Raw genomic sequence first — 16,317 nt, 5'->3', positions numbered from 1 at the left:
AAAGGCTTTTAATAATAATAATAATAATAATAATAATAATAATAATAACAACACACTGAAATATCTATAAAACTTGGTTTTAAGAATGCCCTTTCCAAAAGTCGTGCATTAAAGCTATGTTCCGCATACTTCAGTTTTAACAAGAAAATCTACACCTGATGAGTCCTCATAAAACCCAGGTCATTGAGAGGCTCTGCTTGAGGGCAATTTAATTCCGTGAACTTTGATCTGCGTTTGGCTTTTAGAAAGAGGCACCCGGCTCCCTCCAAGACTCCAATCGAAAAAGAAAATGTGGGGCGGCAAAATATAAATATTGGCATTATTTTCCCTAGTCTAGAAGCTAGTTTAACGAAAGCCGAAGGCTGGGTGTGCGCGTATGCGTGTGTTGGCGTGGTGTGGGGAGGACGTAATGGAATGCTGTCTGTAAATACTTTGCCTCAGAGAAGGCAGGGGACACATTTGCAAGCCGAGCACAAAGGCAGGCACCTCATAGGCTTTCCTTTTCTATGTAGCCAGGAAGAGGGGAGGGGAGGGGAGGGGAGAAGGTGGAGTTGTTGGGGGCTTTCCTCCTCCTCCTTCCCCTTTCGCCCTGTCCTTTTCCCTCAGCCAGTAACGAGCGTCTGCGCCTTTGAACTCGAGCGCTCGAGAGCGCGGCTGCACGCGCGCTATAAATAAAAGTTAAGGGCCAAGCGGCGGGCGAGCGAGCATTGAGCTTCGCTGAAGGGGTGGAAGGAACGAGGGTTTCCCGCTGTTTCTCCTTCAGCGCCTGCAGCTGCCTCCCCTTGGAGCCATGGCATGCGTGGACAGATGCCGCTGCTGCACGGACAACCGAAGGCAGAGCAGCATCCTCTACAACATCCTGAAGAGCGAGGAGCAGCAGCAAGTGGTCAGCGGCCAGCCGGCGCCTCAACCGCGGCAGACGGGACACACGCTGGGGCTCGGCTGCTCGTGCGGCGCGCAGAGGCGGGTGGCTCTGAAGAGCCCGCAGGTGGCGTGCAAGGCGGCTTCGGCCGTGCTGGTGAAGACGCTGCGCTTCGTCAAGAACGTGCCCTGCTTCCAGGAGCTGCCCCTGGACGAGCAGCTGGTGCTGGTGCGCAGCTGCTGGGCTCCCCTGCTCGTGCTGGGGCTGGCCCAGGACCGCGTGCACTTTGAGACGGTGGAGACCACGGAGCTCAGCATGCTGCACAGGATATTGACCAACAAGCGGTGCGAGGAGGAGGACGACGAGAAGCAGCAGCAGCAGCAGCAGCAGCAGCAGCGACAACTGCTGCTGCTGCACAAGAGCCAAGAGCAGCTGGAGCAGACCTGCGGAAGCAGCGGCGGAAGCAGCCCGAAGCTACCGTCTGCGGGAGAGATCCAAGCCATCAAAGGCTTCCTGTCCAAATGCTGGAGCTTGGATATCAGCACCAAAGAGTACGCCTATCTCAAGGGGACGGTGCTTTTCAATCCGGGTAAGCCAAGGGCACGTTCTCGGCGAAGGAGGAGGAAGCGTTGGGGTCTGCGCTGGGTGGGGTGGGATGTGGGCTAGGGCTCCCCCCTTTCTTTTTTCTCCCAGGGTTCCTCTGTATTTGGGGCAGAAATGAGACAAGTCCAGCTTTCCCCTTTTCGCCATCACCTGTTGGATTTTCTAACCTGTTGAGGTCTGCCAGGTAGCTGTCAATATTATGTTGTGTTAGAAAGGGTGTGGGCATAACCATAGAAGGGGTTGGACTGGTAACTGCAGGCTCCTCAGATAAGTACTTCTGAAGGTAAGAAAGTAAGTGCTGAAACTGAAAACCGTCTTCCTCTCGGTTTCATATGAGGAAGAGAGAAAGGGATTTAGTGGCAATGAGGACTAAGGAGTCTTAAAAAAAATAGTCCAAAAGAAGGCTTGTGGTATTGTATTCTTTGGTGTAACTCCCAGAAACACTGGGAGTTACATGCAGACTTGAAAAGTATGGGGAAAGCGTTAAAACTCTCCACCTGCTTTGCTCAGGAAGATTTACTCTGGCAGAAAACATGAGCTAGGAAATATTCCAAAAGAGTTAAGAGAAGTCCAATAAAACATATTCAGCACAGCTTTTGTAAAAGATGAATTAAAACATAGTTTCCAGGCTCACTTTAGTTTTTAGTTGTTTAGATTGAACAGTATCCATATTTTTAAAGAAAAATGCAGTCAGTTTAAGACCACAATAATAGTCATATTTACAATCATCGGAACTTATTTGTTGGTAAACCTATATAGGACTGGGATACAAAGCTAAGAATACCTTCATTTCATCATATTTCAACATTTTAAATTATAGGGCTCTCAAACACGTCAAAGCCACATTCTGATACGATGCTTGTTCTTACTAGCTTGACACTTGAAATTTTACTGGGGGTTTTAAATCTGTGATATGAAAGAAGTTTTGGTTATCATCTAGAAATGCCTTAAACTTTGATCATGTACTGTGTGTGGTGCTTAAGGCTAGAGGAATAATTCCATTTTATTTTGTATTAAATACAAATATTCACATTTAGGGATTGTACTAACTTGCAAACAGATTTCGTCAAGTACCTAATTTTGACACATTTTCAAAATGTATTTCCATGAAAAATGGCAACTTTGAGAATTCAACCACCACACCTAGTGGGATATCAACCTTATAGATTATTAGCACAGAATAAATAATGCTACTACGTAATAAGAATAAAGAGAAAAATAATGCAGCCAATTAGTGTATAATCTACATGAATTTTCAAATGAGTTAAACTATCATCTCAAAATTTTCTATTATTAGTCAGAACCTATTATAAAATATTTACATGTATATATAACATAGACAAATTCATAATACACATATAAGTAAATGTAGGAAGAATCCCTTGCCACAGGTCTATTACAGTTCCCTCTTGCTAGAAATGTAAGCACGGTGTGTTAATTTGGTGTTTTTTTTGTTTGCGTTGGGGAGCTATGACACTATAGTTGCCAGGAGTGCATATTTTAACATGAATGACATTGGCAGTCAACAAGTTGTTACCAAACCCTCTCACTCTTTCTCCCCTCCCTATTTTTGTATGCTACCTATGGTGCTTTGCTCATTTTTATTGCTAAAAATAAACTCAATTGGTCTATTTTAAGTTTAAATGTGTCCATGCTAGAAAAGATAATAAGTTTTACAAAAATTGTTATTTCCTTTCCATTTTGTTAGATGTGGCAGTGTAGCTCACCATTCCCTGAAATCAGTGAAATCAGGGGTGGGGGTTGTCACTGATTTTAATGGAGCTGAACTGTACACTTGAAAATGATTTCAAACAGCTTTACATGTTTATATTAATATATTGGCACAAAGACACTTTAGGTAACTCATCTTACTATTAAAAGTTCAGTGAAGGCACTTTTACTCCTGTTTAATCTTTATAATTTGGCACAATGTAAGAAGTCATTTTCAACTGTTTATCATATCTTTTTATCTATAATATAAAGAGCTAACTTAGTTTTGATATTTTCCTCCCACTTTTCTAGATCTGCCAGGACTTCACTGCGTACAGTACATCCAGGGACTGCAGCAAGAAGCACAGCAAGCCCTAAATGAACATGTCAGACTGATTCACAGAGGGGACCAGGCCAGATTTGCCAAACTAAATGTGGCTCTGTCCATGCTCAGATCCATTAATGGCAATGTTATTGCAGAACTTTTCTTTAGGCCCATCATTGGAACAGTGAATATGGATGACATGCTGTTGGAGATGCTTTGTGCAAAATTATAAAGTCATGTAAATCTAATATTAATATATATATAAGAACAATCCAACATGAGAAGTCCTACAACAACATAGTGTAAAGTATTGTAAAATAAACTAACTTATTATTTTTACATACAGTATTTTTGTATTCAGTAATAAAATATTATTTGAGTGCTCTTAATTTTTATTAAATACACATCATTCGGTAACATCTATGTGTCCTTTAGAAAAATAAAAGTGAAACTTCTTCATAAACATGCATAGGTTAAGTTCCACAGTGTTCAGTGGGGGCTTACTTTCAGGCACAAGTCTGCATTTAGTTTCCAAAGTGAACTGAATATAATATGGTGTGTCTTTAACAAAATGCTAGACTGGTCTGTGTATTGTGTTCAGCACAGGAAGTCTTTATGGGAATTGTCATTACAGTCCTAAATGAACACATGCTGAGTCAAATGGGTACAATAGTCTATCTTGCATTTCATATCTGTCTTGGCCAAACAGTTCGTGCAGACTGAGCAAATCTTTGGAACAGACCTAATTTAATTACATAAGGACAAGTCTGAATCCCAACACCAGCAATTGGGTGGAGTGAAAGCAAGCCTGGGCACCCAAGATATTTTAGATATATATTGTTGGTGTATGGGTACTGTAGTGTCTGTACCAAGAGATTTAATGTGATGTATATTTGAAAGAATTGTCAGTAAATGAAATCGATTGATCTCTTTTTTGTCTACAGATGGTAGATTCTCATCTCAGACTTGTCGCAAAAAGATCCTTAAAATCAATACCATTAATCTAGACATTGCACCACTAGCTGGGATCAGAATTTGATCTAAACAGACCTAGCTGACTTTATAAACAGAAAAAAAAATTGTTTTATCTAAAAATAACTTTTTTTAGTTGTGTGTGGATTTATATGTGTCAGTAATCTCTTACATAGTTCATGCAGCTGACTGCTTTTACCAGAAATAATGACAGTGACAAAGAGGGTGGTATATAAATATGAAAGGACAAAGGTTGCAACTCAAACTTTATCATATAATCGGTAAACATTTTTTCAGGCCACCAAACTACATTTGGAGCTCCAATAAACAGACCAGAGCAAGTCACAATAACCTAAATGCTGTAAATCAATGGGTGGGGAGCCAAAATTGCCTCAATAAATATTGCTATACTGATGCAGCATGATTTACTGTTGTGAATCATTATCATCATGACCTTCTTAAGTAACAGTAAAGACATTTAATTTTAAAGCCTTATATTAATGTACAATATTCTTCCCCATATTGTTCTCATCACACACACACACATATATCACATTTTATTTGTGACTATAAACTGCTTGCATTCATAGATTTCAAAGTGGTGTACACAAATGTGTACACATAGAATACAGCTATGTTGCATCCTAAACTGTTCAGTGATTTCAACAAAAGAATAAGGCTTTTCAAGGTGTTTGAACGGGGGTAGGATGGGGGAGATGTGAACACAAAATTTGTAACTTGTTATTGGGTGTGATCATAGAACATTCAAAAAGATGTATTGTGTGAAATAGTTTGAGACCCACTTGAATATTTAAAGGAGGCCCATTACAGTGTCCTTTATGTCAAGTAATTTCATCCAAACAACACTGTTCCCAGTTCTAAAATGAGTAAATCAAAGAAAGCATTAGTTTTATATGCATATTGCAGCTATCACTGAAAGTCAATGCCCCATTTCAACCCATTTGGTACAGTGGGATTACACATAGGAAAATTTGTGAAATTCTTTGTATATATGAGTTTGGGTATTAGTTATTAAAGGTTTTGCCACGAAAACAGGGCGCAAATGAGGTGGCCTGATTAGTATTAGAAGCTGAAAGCATGTGGATAAATAACACCCTTGGGAGCCATCCACCAAACATTGCTAATGCATACCCTCTGAATTTCAGGGAGTTTTCCCTGAAATCCAACACAAGGGCCACAGAAATAAATGGAGATTACACAGCATCATATCATATTATGTATTATTGTTGAGATTGTCTAGATGTGTTTTTTAAACCAGCATTTTACTTGGTTTTCTGCTTCTGTATTCTTTGTGGGGTTAAGATTGGATCCTCTACTCATGTTTTTTTTTTCTAGGTGTTTTCCTTCTCAGCTTTTCTATATGTTTCACTACATAATGTCTGTGTGGCACTGTGGAATAGTGGAATTGCACAACTACACTAGCATTTCATTCCACCATTCCACCAAATGCCAGACTTTCCCTGGTCAAACCATCTGAGAAAATACTTGGAAACTATGAGAGAAACTCTGGAGAATGTCAACTAAAGCACCCACAAACTACCCCAAATGAGGAATGGGAAGTCCACAATAAAAACTCTTGTCTACAAAAGCTCATGAAGTCCTCTGCCAGTGCTACAGAAAGCTATTAATTGGACACAATTCCTCAGAAACAGTAACAAATCCATAGAAGGCAGAAATTAATGTGTGTCAATGCCTTTCCCCATTATTTGCTATACCAACATAGGAAGCTGCCTTATACTGAGTGAAGCCATTGGTCCATCTAGTCCAGTACAGTTGACACTGACTGGCAGGAACTCTCAAGGTGGGTTTAGGCAGAATTCTTTCCTTGCTGAGGATCAAACCAGGGACCTTCTCCATGCAAAGCAAGTAAGTGGAATACAACATTGTATAATATGCTAAGTATAAGTAACGATACTGGCATTCCTGAACAAATTACAAGGGGAAAAAAGACATAGGCCTTAGCTAGACCTAAGGTTTATCCCGGGATTGTCCTGGGGTCATCCCTGATATCCTGTGTTCATTTACATGAAAGGGATAACCCCGGGACGATCCTGGGATAAACCTCTAGCTAAGGCCATTTAGCAGGATATAGTGGTATGAAAGCAGTATATGGTATATATCAGTGGGCCCCAACAGTTGTCAGTGCACTTCAATACCACTATAAAGCAGTAGTCTGGCTCCTGCCTTTCATATACAGCTTTCATACTGCTTTCATAGTGCAATATCCTGCTTCGTGTAGATTAGGCCAAAGATCCCCTGCAATGCACAGCAGCGGCACCACTTTCTATACTTTGCTGGTAATCTCATCGATCAACGGGAAATATAAGGATAGTAGTCACATGGTCTAGGTCATATTTGGAGCAGGACAATCCGCTTAAAATTAATCTCCTGGGCATTTTGGGGTTTGCATACTTTTTGAATTCCCTGTAGTATGTAATAAGGACTAACTTTTGGCTGATTTTTAAAAGTTAGTCTAGGGTTTCTTCGGGCTCATCTACATGAAGCAGGATATTCCACTACAAAAGTGGTATGAAAGAGGTATATGGTATGTGTCATGGGCCCCAACCGTTGTCAGTGCACTTCAACACTGCTATAAACCAGTAGTGTGGCTCCTGCCTTTTATATACCACTTTCATACCGCTTTCATAGTAGAATATCCTGCTTCGTGTAGATAAGCCCTTCATGTTCAAGTGGAACTCCCCAAAGTATGCTTTTCTTAGGTTGCAACCATATACACACTTATAGGAAGTAAGTCCCATTAAACGTAACAAAACTTACTTCTGAGTAAACACATACAGGATTGCATACATAGGGCACAATCCTATGCATGCTTAGACTGAAAAGAACTCCTACAACTTCCAGCATTTCACAGCCAGCATATCCATAGGACTTTTTTCTGCCTAAACATCCATAGGGTTGCACCTTTAGTGTATTTTATATTATATTAGCTTTTGTATCTTGCCTTCTGATTTTTATTTATTTTAACTGTTCAGCAAGCTATTATAATAGTCTTCAGGATTTCTGTTATACCTAAGAACTATAGATCAGTTGACATCTTTCAGTTGCCAAAATTTCAAAATCTACAAACCAAAGGATTTCCCAGGTGTTTTGTTTTGTTTTTACAATATCTATATAACTAACAAGCAGCTTTTACATAGTAAGTTCAAATGTGGGTAAAATTGTACCAATGATTCTATGCATCTGAGGATTGGAGTACTTCATCTAGTGGATATTCTAGATATTGCAGCTCATGTTCAACATCTTTTTAAAAAACCTCATGCATTAAATGTTTGCATTTCACAGCTTTATCGACAGCCTACCGGAAGAAGTAGGCCATTATTGTAGAAACAATTTGCTTCAGAAAAACAGCATTGTAGATTACACCTTACCCTTTAATGATGATTCATGTGCAAGTAAAACATAAAAAGTTCAGTTATCAAAATAGCAAATCACAATCCTTTAAAAGAAGGATAGAGCAAGTTATACAATTATTATTTTTTTAGAAGAACGAATGTTAAAAATAATGTTTCAGTTATGTAAAACATACTGCATTGTAAACATGAACTGGCATGTGCAGGCAGACACACAATAAAATAATTGTTTGTGTGTCCTGAGAGATCTCAAACTATTTCATGTTTCCACCAACTGATCCCAGGAAGGCAGTGAACATTCTGAACTGTTGTCTGGGTTCAGTACTGTGACTGATGAGGGTGAACAAGCTGAAATTAATCCAGACAAGATGGAAGTGCTGTTAGTTAATTGTGCTGATCTGCATGCCCTGATCTGAATGGAGTTGCACGATCCCTCAAGGATCATGTTTGCTGCATCTGACACTAACTCTAGACACACATGTTCATGGCTAGAAGGAATAGGAACATAGGAAGCTGCCTTACTCTGAGTCAGACCATTGTTCCATCTAGTCCAGTATTGTTGACAATGACTGGCAACGGCTCTCCAGGGTTTCAGGTAGGATTCTTTCCTTGCCCAATCTAGAGAAGCTGGGGATTGGACCTGGGACCTTCTGCATGCAAAGCATCCACTCTCTCACACTGAGCTATGCCCTCCCTTTTCTAGAAAAGGCAGACTTGACTTCAGTTACCCCTGCATTAGTTATCCATATTATATTTTGGCAATGCTCTCTGCATGGGGCTCCTCTTAAAGACAGCTCAAAAACTTCAGTTGGTTTCAAAATGTGGTGATCAGGATGTTGGCAGGAGCATGGTGGTTGGATCATATAACACCTATGCCATACAAGTTACAATGATTACCACTTTGTTTGCTTTCCAGGTTCAGTTTAAGGGGCTGGTTTTGACCTTTGAAGCCCTAAATGGTCCAGGATCCACTTACCTAAAGGACTGCTTTCAGAAACCTATCCAACGTTTATGATCATCATCCCAGGCTCCAATCTCTTCAAGTACCAGAGACAGGGCCTTTTCTACAGGGTCTTTTGACTATGGAATTCTTACTCTAGAGAAATTCAGTAAGCCCCCTCTCTTTTCACTTTTAATTGAACTTCGAAAACATTTTTATTCAAGAAGTACTTTTATGCTTAGGCTTTTTAAAATAAATAAATAAATGTTCTTACATGTGCTGTTTGCAATTATGAGTATTGCTGTTTGTATTATTCAATAAACAAAAAACCTACGGTTTACAAAACAACGTTAAGGATGTACACTTTTCCACCAAGCTCCAAAAGGCGGGGAAATTGGGAGTTAAGGCTCACCAGCCTTAACGCCACATCCTCCCTAAGGAGGCAGAAAGTACCAGTGAAATTCTCATTCTCCCAAACAGATAAACCATGAGGACAGGATTGAGAATAGGATATGCAGAGGTGACTGTGGGGTTGTGGAAAACTGCTGACGAACAACTTAGAGCCACCTACTTCTTTTTTTATTTAGAGCAGCCCTTCCCCAACCTGGTGCCCTCCAAAGGTGTTGGACTACAACTCCCATCATTGCAAGTCAGTATGTCCCATGGTCAGGAATGCTGGGACAGCAGGATAGGGAACGTGCGGCGGTGGCGGTGGCTCCAGGCAAGACCCCACCCCACCCCACCCCACTTACCTGCTCCATCATCACTGGGCCTGGGCTTGAACTGAGTGCCCTGGTCCACCCGGAAGCAAGGCTGCACCTGCAGCCTTGCTTCCGGGTGAACCCGGGGGCTCGATTCAAGCCTGGGCTTGGCCATGCCGGAGCAGGTAAGTGGTGGTGGGGGCTTGCCTGGAGCCACTGCCGCCGCCACAGTTCATGCAGCGGCAGCGGCAGGTCCAGGTAAGGGGCCAGGCAGGAGGGGGGGTTCTTACCTACTCCGTCGTCGCCGGGCCCGGGCTTGAATTGAGGTTCTGGGTGGACCAGGATGCTCAGTTCAAGCCCGGGCCCAGCGACGACAGAGCAGGTAAGTGGGGGGGGGGGCTTGCCTGGCGGCGGGGCCAGGTAAGGGGCCAGGTGGGAGGAGGGGGTTCTTACCTGCTCTGTCATTGCAGTCCAACACCTTTGGAGGGCACCAGGTTGGGGAAGGGCTGCTCTAAACAAAAAAAGAAGTAGGTGGCTCTAAGTTGTTCGTCATCAGTTTTCCACAACCCCACAGTCACCTCTGCATATCCACTTCTCAATCCTGTCCTCATGGTTTATCTGCTTTGGGAGAATGAGAATTTCAGTGGCATTTTCTGCCTCCTTAGGGAGGATGTGGTGTTAAAGGCCTGTGAGCCTTAACTCCCAATTTCCCTGTTTTTTGGTGCTTGGTTGAAAACTACATCCTTAATGATGTTTTGTAAACCGTAGGTTTTTTGTTTATTGAATTTCATGGCTTTGTGTAACGGATGACCATATATATCTTTTAAATCTCAGACGTGCCTATTACATATGACTTGGAAGTCACATGTAATAGCCACATCAGAGGTTTAAATGAATGTTAAAATACTGCTTCCAAAAACTGCATTTGCCTTGTATGCTGCAACCTTACACTGTTAGCTCACATTAAGAAATCCATCCAAAAGGTTACTTTTTTTCCATCTGGCTATTCCAAAGCACATATCCCATATGACTTGGATGTACTTTGGAATAGGCAGGTGGAAAGAAGCTAACCTTTTGGATGGATTTCTCAATGTGAGCTAACAGTGTAAGGTTGCAGCATAAAAGGCAAATGCAGTTTTTGGAAGCAGTATTTTAAAATTCATTTAAATCTCCGATGTGGCTATTACATGTGACTTCCAAGTCATATGTAATAGGCACGTCTGAGATTTAAAAGGCCCCCCCACAGCACTTAACGCCTTCCAGGTGGACCCGGGGGCTCGATTCAAGCCTGGGCCCGGCCACAACGAAGCAGGTAAGAACCCCCCTCCCCCCTGGTCCCTTACCTGGCACCGCCACCACCGCTGCACGAACTGCAGCTGTGGCAGCTCCAGGCAAGCCCCCCCTTACCTGTTCCATCATCGCTGGGCCCAGGATTGAATTGAGCCCCCGGGTCCACCCGGAAGCAAGGCCACAGGTGCGGCCTTAGTTCCGGGTAAACCTGGGCGCTCAGTTCAAGCCCGGGCCCAATGACTATGGAGCAGGTAAGACCCCCCTTCCCGCCTGTCCCCTTACCTGGCAACCCCCCCAGGCAAGCCCCCCCCACTTACCTGATCTCTCGCGGCTGGGCACAGGCCGCACTCTCCTTTCTTCTCCCCCCTCCCTCCAGGGAATTTGAGGTGCATGCGCTGCCTTATCAGATTCCCCATAGGGAAACATAGGATTTAAAAAAAAAATTTAAAAATGGATGGAATGGACTTTTGAAAAAAGAAAGGCCATTCCATCAATGAGGAGGACAGGGCAATGCAATCCTACTACTGGATTGCATGGTAAGGCTCCCAATTTGGAACATTTAGTGCGCAAAAAAATGTTTGCCACCCCGGAAGCATTTCTGTGTCAATTTGAAACAGAGAGGCTTCCCCCCCTTTTGTCATTTGAAGCGATATCCTGCCCTCAATATTTCACCAATCTTCTTGAAACGCGCATGGTATATAAAACCAGCATTTCTTTCTGGCAGGACTGGTGAAATATTTTCCATTTTAGGATGCTAGAATGACCCACCCCCCAATAATGCTTTTTAACATGGTGGAATGCTGTTTTTACTGTTCATCCTTAACACAGGGAAACACTGCTGTGTTTCCCTGTAATTACTGATGTTTTGACTGTATCTTTTTTCTATAAGCCATATTTGGAAAACTTGTTCTAAAAGGCAATGTAAATATCCATTAAAAAGGTATAAAAAAGAAGGGGAAACAAAGGGGTGAAAAAAGGCGTTACTGTGTATACTTGTTCACATAGACACAGAATTGATGTGTAATAACCCATAGAATCATAGAATAATAGAGTTGGAAGGGGCCTATAAGGCCATCGAGTCCAACCCCCTGCTCAATGCAGGAATCCACCTTGAAGCATACCTGACAGATGGCTGTCCAGACGCCACTTGAAGACTTCTAGAGCCCACGACCTCTCTAGGTAATTGGTTTTTCCTAATGTCCAGCTGGAATCTGGCTTCCTGTAACTTGAGCCCATTATTCCGTGTCCTGCACTCTGGGATGATTGAGAAGAGATCCTGTCCCTCCTCTGTGTGACAACCTTTCATCTATTTGATGAGTGCAATCATGCCTCCCATCAGTCTTCCCTTCTCTAGGCTAAAGATGCCCATTTCTTCCAGTTTCTCCTCATAGGGCTTTATTTCCAAACCCCTGATCATCCTCATTTCCCTCCCTTGAACCCTCCAGCTTGTCTGCATCCTTCTTGAAGTGTGGTGCCCAGAACTGGACACAATACTCAATATGAGGCCTAACCAGTGCTGAATAGAGGGGAATCAGTACCTTGCATGATTTGAAAGCTATACTTCTATTAGTGCAGCCTAAAATAGCAATTGCATTTTTTGCAGCCACATCACACTATTGGCTCATATTCAGCTTGTGATCTACAATAATTCCAAGACCCTTCTTGCTTGTAGTATTGCTGAGCCTAGTATCCCCCATCTTGTAACTATGCGTTTGGTTTCTTTTTCTTAGGTGTAGAACTTGGCATTTATTCCTATTAAATTTCATTCTGTTGTTTTAAGCCCAGCTCTCCAGCCTATCAAGATCACTTTGAAGTTTGTTTCTGTCTTCCAGGATGTTAGCTATCCCACCCAAATTTGTGTCATCTGGACATCTGATAAGTGTTCCCTGCACCTCCTCATCCAAATCATTAATAAAAACGTTGAAGAGCTCTGGCCCAGGACTGAGCCCTGCGGTACCCCACTCATGAACTCCCCTCAGTTTGAGAAGGTACCGTTGATAAGCACTCTTTGAGTCTGATTCTGTAGCCAACTGTGGATCCACCTAATAGTTGGTCCATCTACCCCACTTTTAGCTAGTTTGTTAATCAGAATACCATGGGGCACTTTGTCAAAAGCTTTGGTGAAGTCAAGATATATTATGTCAACACCATTCCCACAGTCCACAAGGGAGGTTGCCCAATCAAAAAATGAGATCAAATTAATCTGACAGGATTTGTTCTTGACAAATCCATACTGGCTTCTAGTAATCACTAGGGCTGTGCTCCGCTTCTCTTCAGTTTGGAGAAGCAGTAGCAAGGCGGCCATGATTCGCCTCCGGAAAAGGCGGAGGCAAAGAGAGTCGGAGGCTGCGGATCGAGGCAAAGAGGATCACCTCAATCCGGAGCTCTGGATGCAGGTAAGTGGGGGGGGAGGGGTACTCATCTGGCGCTGTCACCACCATCCCTGTGGTGACGGTGATGGAGCCAGGTAAGAGGGCAGGGAGGAGGGGGGGCTTACCTCCATCTGTCGCAGGCTTCAATTGAGGCCCCGGTTGAAGTCAGAAGTGAAGGCCGAGGCCTCTTCCAGCTTCAAGCTGGGGCCTCAATTGAAGCCCGCGATGGACGCAGGTAAGGGGGCAGGGGGGGTTGCCCTACCTGGCACCACCGCCGCCGCCGTCCATGTGGCAATGGCGGCGGCAGAGCCAGGTAAGTGGGCAGGGAGGAGGGAGGCTTACCTTCAAGCTGGGGCCTCAATTGAAGCCCGCAATGACGGACACAGGTAAGGGGGTGGGAAGTGGCTTACCTGGCGCCGCCACTGCTGCAGCGATGGCAGCAAAGCCGGGCGGATCGGCCCAAAGAGGATCGGGCCTAATTTGGTTTTTCCGGATCGGGCCACAAAGTGGATCGTGTGTGTGTGTCCCGTGCACAGCCCTAGTAATCAATGCATTGTTTTCAAGGTGTTTACAGATTGCCTTCTTTATAATTTGCTCCAAAATTTTCCCAGGGATGGATGTCAGACTGACTGGTCTGTAGTTTCCAGGTTCCTCCTTTTTGCTCTTTTTGAAGATAGGGACAATGTTATCCCTCTTCCAGTTGTCTGGCACTTCACCCATCTTACATGATTTCACAACGATAATAGACAGTGGTTCTGAGAATTCTTCTGCCACCTCCTTTATTACTCTAGTATGCAGTTCATCGGGCCCTGGAGATTTGAACTTGTTCAAAGAAATTAGGTGTTCCTTGACCTTTTGTTTATCTATCTCAAACTACAATCCTGCCCTTTCAGCTTGTACTTCACTTTTTCCAGGGGGGTCATAGACCCGCTTTTGGGAGAAGACTGAGCCGAAGTTGGAATTGAGCACTTCAGCCTCTTCTTTGTCATCTGTTATCAATTTGCCATCCTCATTAAACAGTTGAACCACCATTACTTTTCTCTGTCTTTTACTATTCACATATCTGAAGAAAGTCTTTTTATTGCTTTTAGCATCCCTTGCTAGTCTCAGCTCATTCACAACTTTAGCCTTCCTGACGCCATTTTGGCACTTCTGTACTACCTGTCCGTACTCTTCTTTTGTAGCCTGGCCTTTCTTTCACTTCCTCTATGTATCCTTTTTTTATTTTCAGGTCATCTCCAAGCTTTTTGTGGAATCACATTGGTTACTTCTGTTGTCTTCTATCTTTTTTTCTTTTTGTAATTGTTTGTAATTGTGCCTTTAGAATTCCCTTTTTAAAAACTCCCACCCATCTTGGACTTCTTTTCTCATTAGGGCCACTTGCCATGGGACCTTATTTATCATAGTTTTGAGTTTATTAAAATCAGCTTTCCTAAAATCCAGAGTACGCATATGGCTATACTCAGCTTTTGCTTCCTTTAAAATCAAGAGTTCAAATATGACATGATCACTTTCCCCCAGAGTTCCCGTAACAGCCACTTTATCCACTAAGTCATCCCAATGTGATCATTAAACTCATTAATGACAAAGTTGGCCTTAGGTGGCCTTTAACCAGAGGGGTGGGGCACATGCAGCAGATATATGATCTTACTAGAATGAGGAAATTAGCTCAAACACTTGTTCAAAGTCCAAAAATGTAGATTTTTTTAAAAAATAGATATTTCTTCTCGAAACACATGAATGAACATTTGTTACAGAAGGGCAAAATGGCTTGGTGGGTATACCCACTCCCTAGCACATGGACCAGTGCTAATAGGACAAACCTCAGTAGATAGAGAAAGACAAAGATTAGGGAAATTACATTAGCCAAATAAGGAGGGGAAGGTAGCACTATATTTTTTTTAATTTATTATTTTATTTTATTTATTTACTGTGTTTCTGTACCACCCAATAGCCAAAGCTCTGGGTGGTTGACAAAAATGAAAACCATAAAATACAACTTAAGTATAAAAGTTAAACCACAATATAAAAGTACAACCAGAATAAAACCAAGCAGCAATGCAGAGATTTAAAATACACATTTAAAACAGAAAGTTAAAAGGCTAGGATGGTAAACATGTTAAAATACTGGGAAAATAAAATAAGTATTCACCTGGCATCGGAATGACTAAAATGTAGGTGCCAAGCAAACCTTTCTGGGGAGCTCATTCCACAGCTGGGGTGTCACAGCAGAAAAGGCCCTCCTTCTGGTAGCCACCCACCTCACTTCCTTTGGTAGGGGCTCACAGAGAAGGACTCCAGAGGATGATCTTAGGGTCCGGGCTGGTACATATGGGAGGAGGTGTTCCTTCAGAAAACCTGGCCCCAAGCCATTTAGGACTTTGAATGTTAATACTAGCATTTTGAATCGGGCCCAGACCTGGATTAGCAGCCGGTGAAGCTGGAAAAGTACTGGCTTAATGTAGTCTCATTGGCGAGTCCCTGTTAACAATCATGCTGCCCTGTTTTGGAGAGCAAGAGACTGGAAGGCTATTTGACCAAGGAAGTTTGGGTGCTGGTATAATGGTGGACCACGGGGTTGGAAGTAGAAAGGTGTAGGAGAAAAGGAAAAGAAATAGAACAGCAACCATATTTACTGACTTTAGGGGAAGGGGAACCCAAAGGACTTCACTACCTTGCTGCTTGACAAAAGTTAGAAAAATGTCTACTGCCAGGTTGTTCACCTTTAGTTTCAAATTCAAAAATGAAGCCATAACCTCAAGCCATCTAGGTACTCTTAAAACACCTTGTTGTTCAGAAAGAGATAAAGGAATGGTTTTTGGGGAGACCAAATGGGGGCTAAGCTGTTGTTAGAGATTCCAGAGTCACCACAGCATGCTTGTGTCTGCTTCTGGATGTTTCTACCTCCTCTTTCTGGTGCAGGTATCTCTCCAAAATAAAAGGTTGTTCTCTGTAAATTAGGACAACTGGTCACCATATGATAAGTAATTCATATTTTTGGCAGGATCTACATTACTGTTTTATGATAGTTTATAACAGTATTGACAACTGTTGGGGCCCATCACACATTCCATATATAGTTTTCAAACCACATTCAAACTGCTGTATCCTGCTTGGTGTAGAACTGGGTGTGACTATGCAGGGAAAATA

At 42.7% G+C, this 16,317-nt stretch overlaps 1 protein-coding gene across 1 annotated transcript; it reads left to right on the top strand.

The window, feature by feature from the left end:
• The first annotated feature begins 709 nt into the window (after nucleotides 1-709).
• On the top strand, nucleotides 710-3,789 carry NR0B1 (nuclear receptor subfamily 0 group B member 1). The gene is made up of 2 exons (XM_063127541.1): nucleotides 710-1,451; nucleotides 3,488-3,789. The coding sequence occupies exons 1-2, from the start codon at nucleotides 791-793 to the stop codon at nucleotides 3,730-3,732; spliced, it is 906 nt and encodes a 301-aa protein (XP_062983611.1). The 5' UTR covers nucleotides 710-790; the 3' UTR covers nucleotides 3,733-3,789.
• The last annotated feature ends 12,528 nt before the right edge of the window (nucleotides 3,790-16,317 follow it).

Source organism: Elgaria multicarinata, chromosome 5, assembly GCF_023053635.1.
Source record: "Elgaria multicarinata webbii isolate HBS135686 ecotype San Diego chromosome 5, rElgMul1.1.pri, whole genome shotgun sequence".
In the NCBI taxonomy this organism is placed as follows: Eukaryota; Metazoa; Chordata; class Lepidosauria; order Squamata; family Anguidae; genus Elgaria; species Elgaria multicarinata.
The sequence above is the reverse complement of the archived record's forward strand: the minus strand, read 5'-3'. Positions and strand labels throughout refer to the sequence as shown.

Excerpts from the sequence above, each read along its gene's own strand:
- NR0B1 (XM_063127541.1), top strand. The coding sequence starts at position 791 with ATGGCATGCGTGGACAGATGCCGCTGCTGCACGGACAACCGAAGGCAG. Across the intron at positions 1,452-3,487 it reads GACGGTGCTTTTCAATCCGG|ATCTGCCAGGACTTCACTGC; the intron begins GTAAGCCAAGGG and ends CCACTTTTCTAG.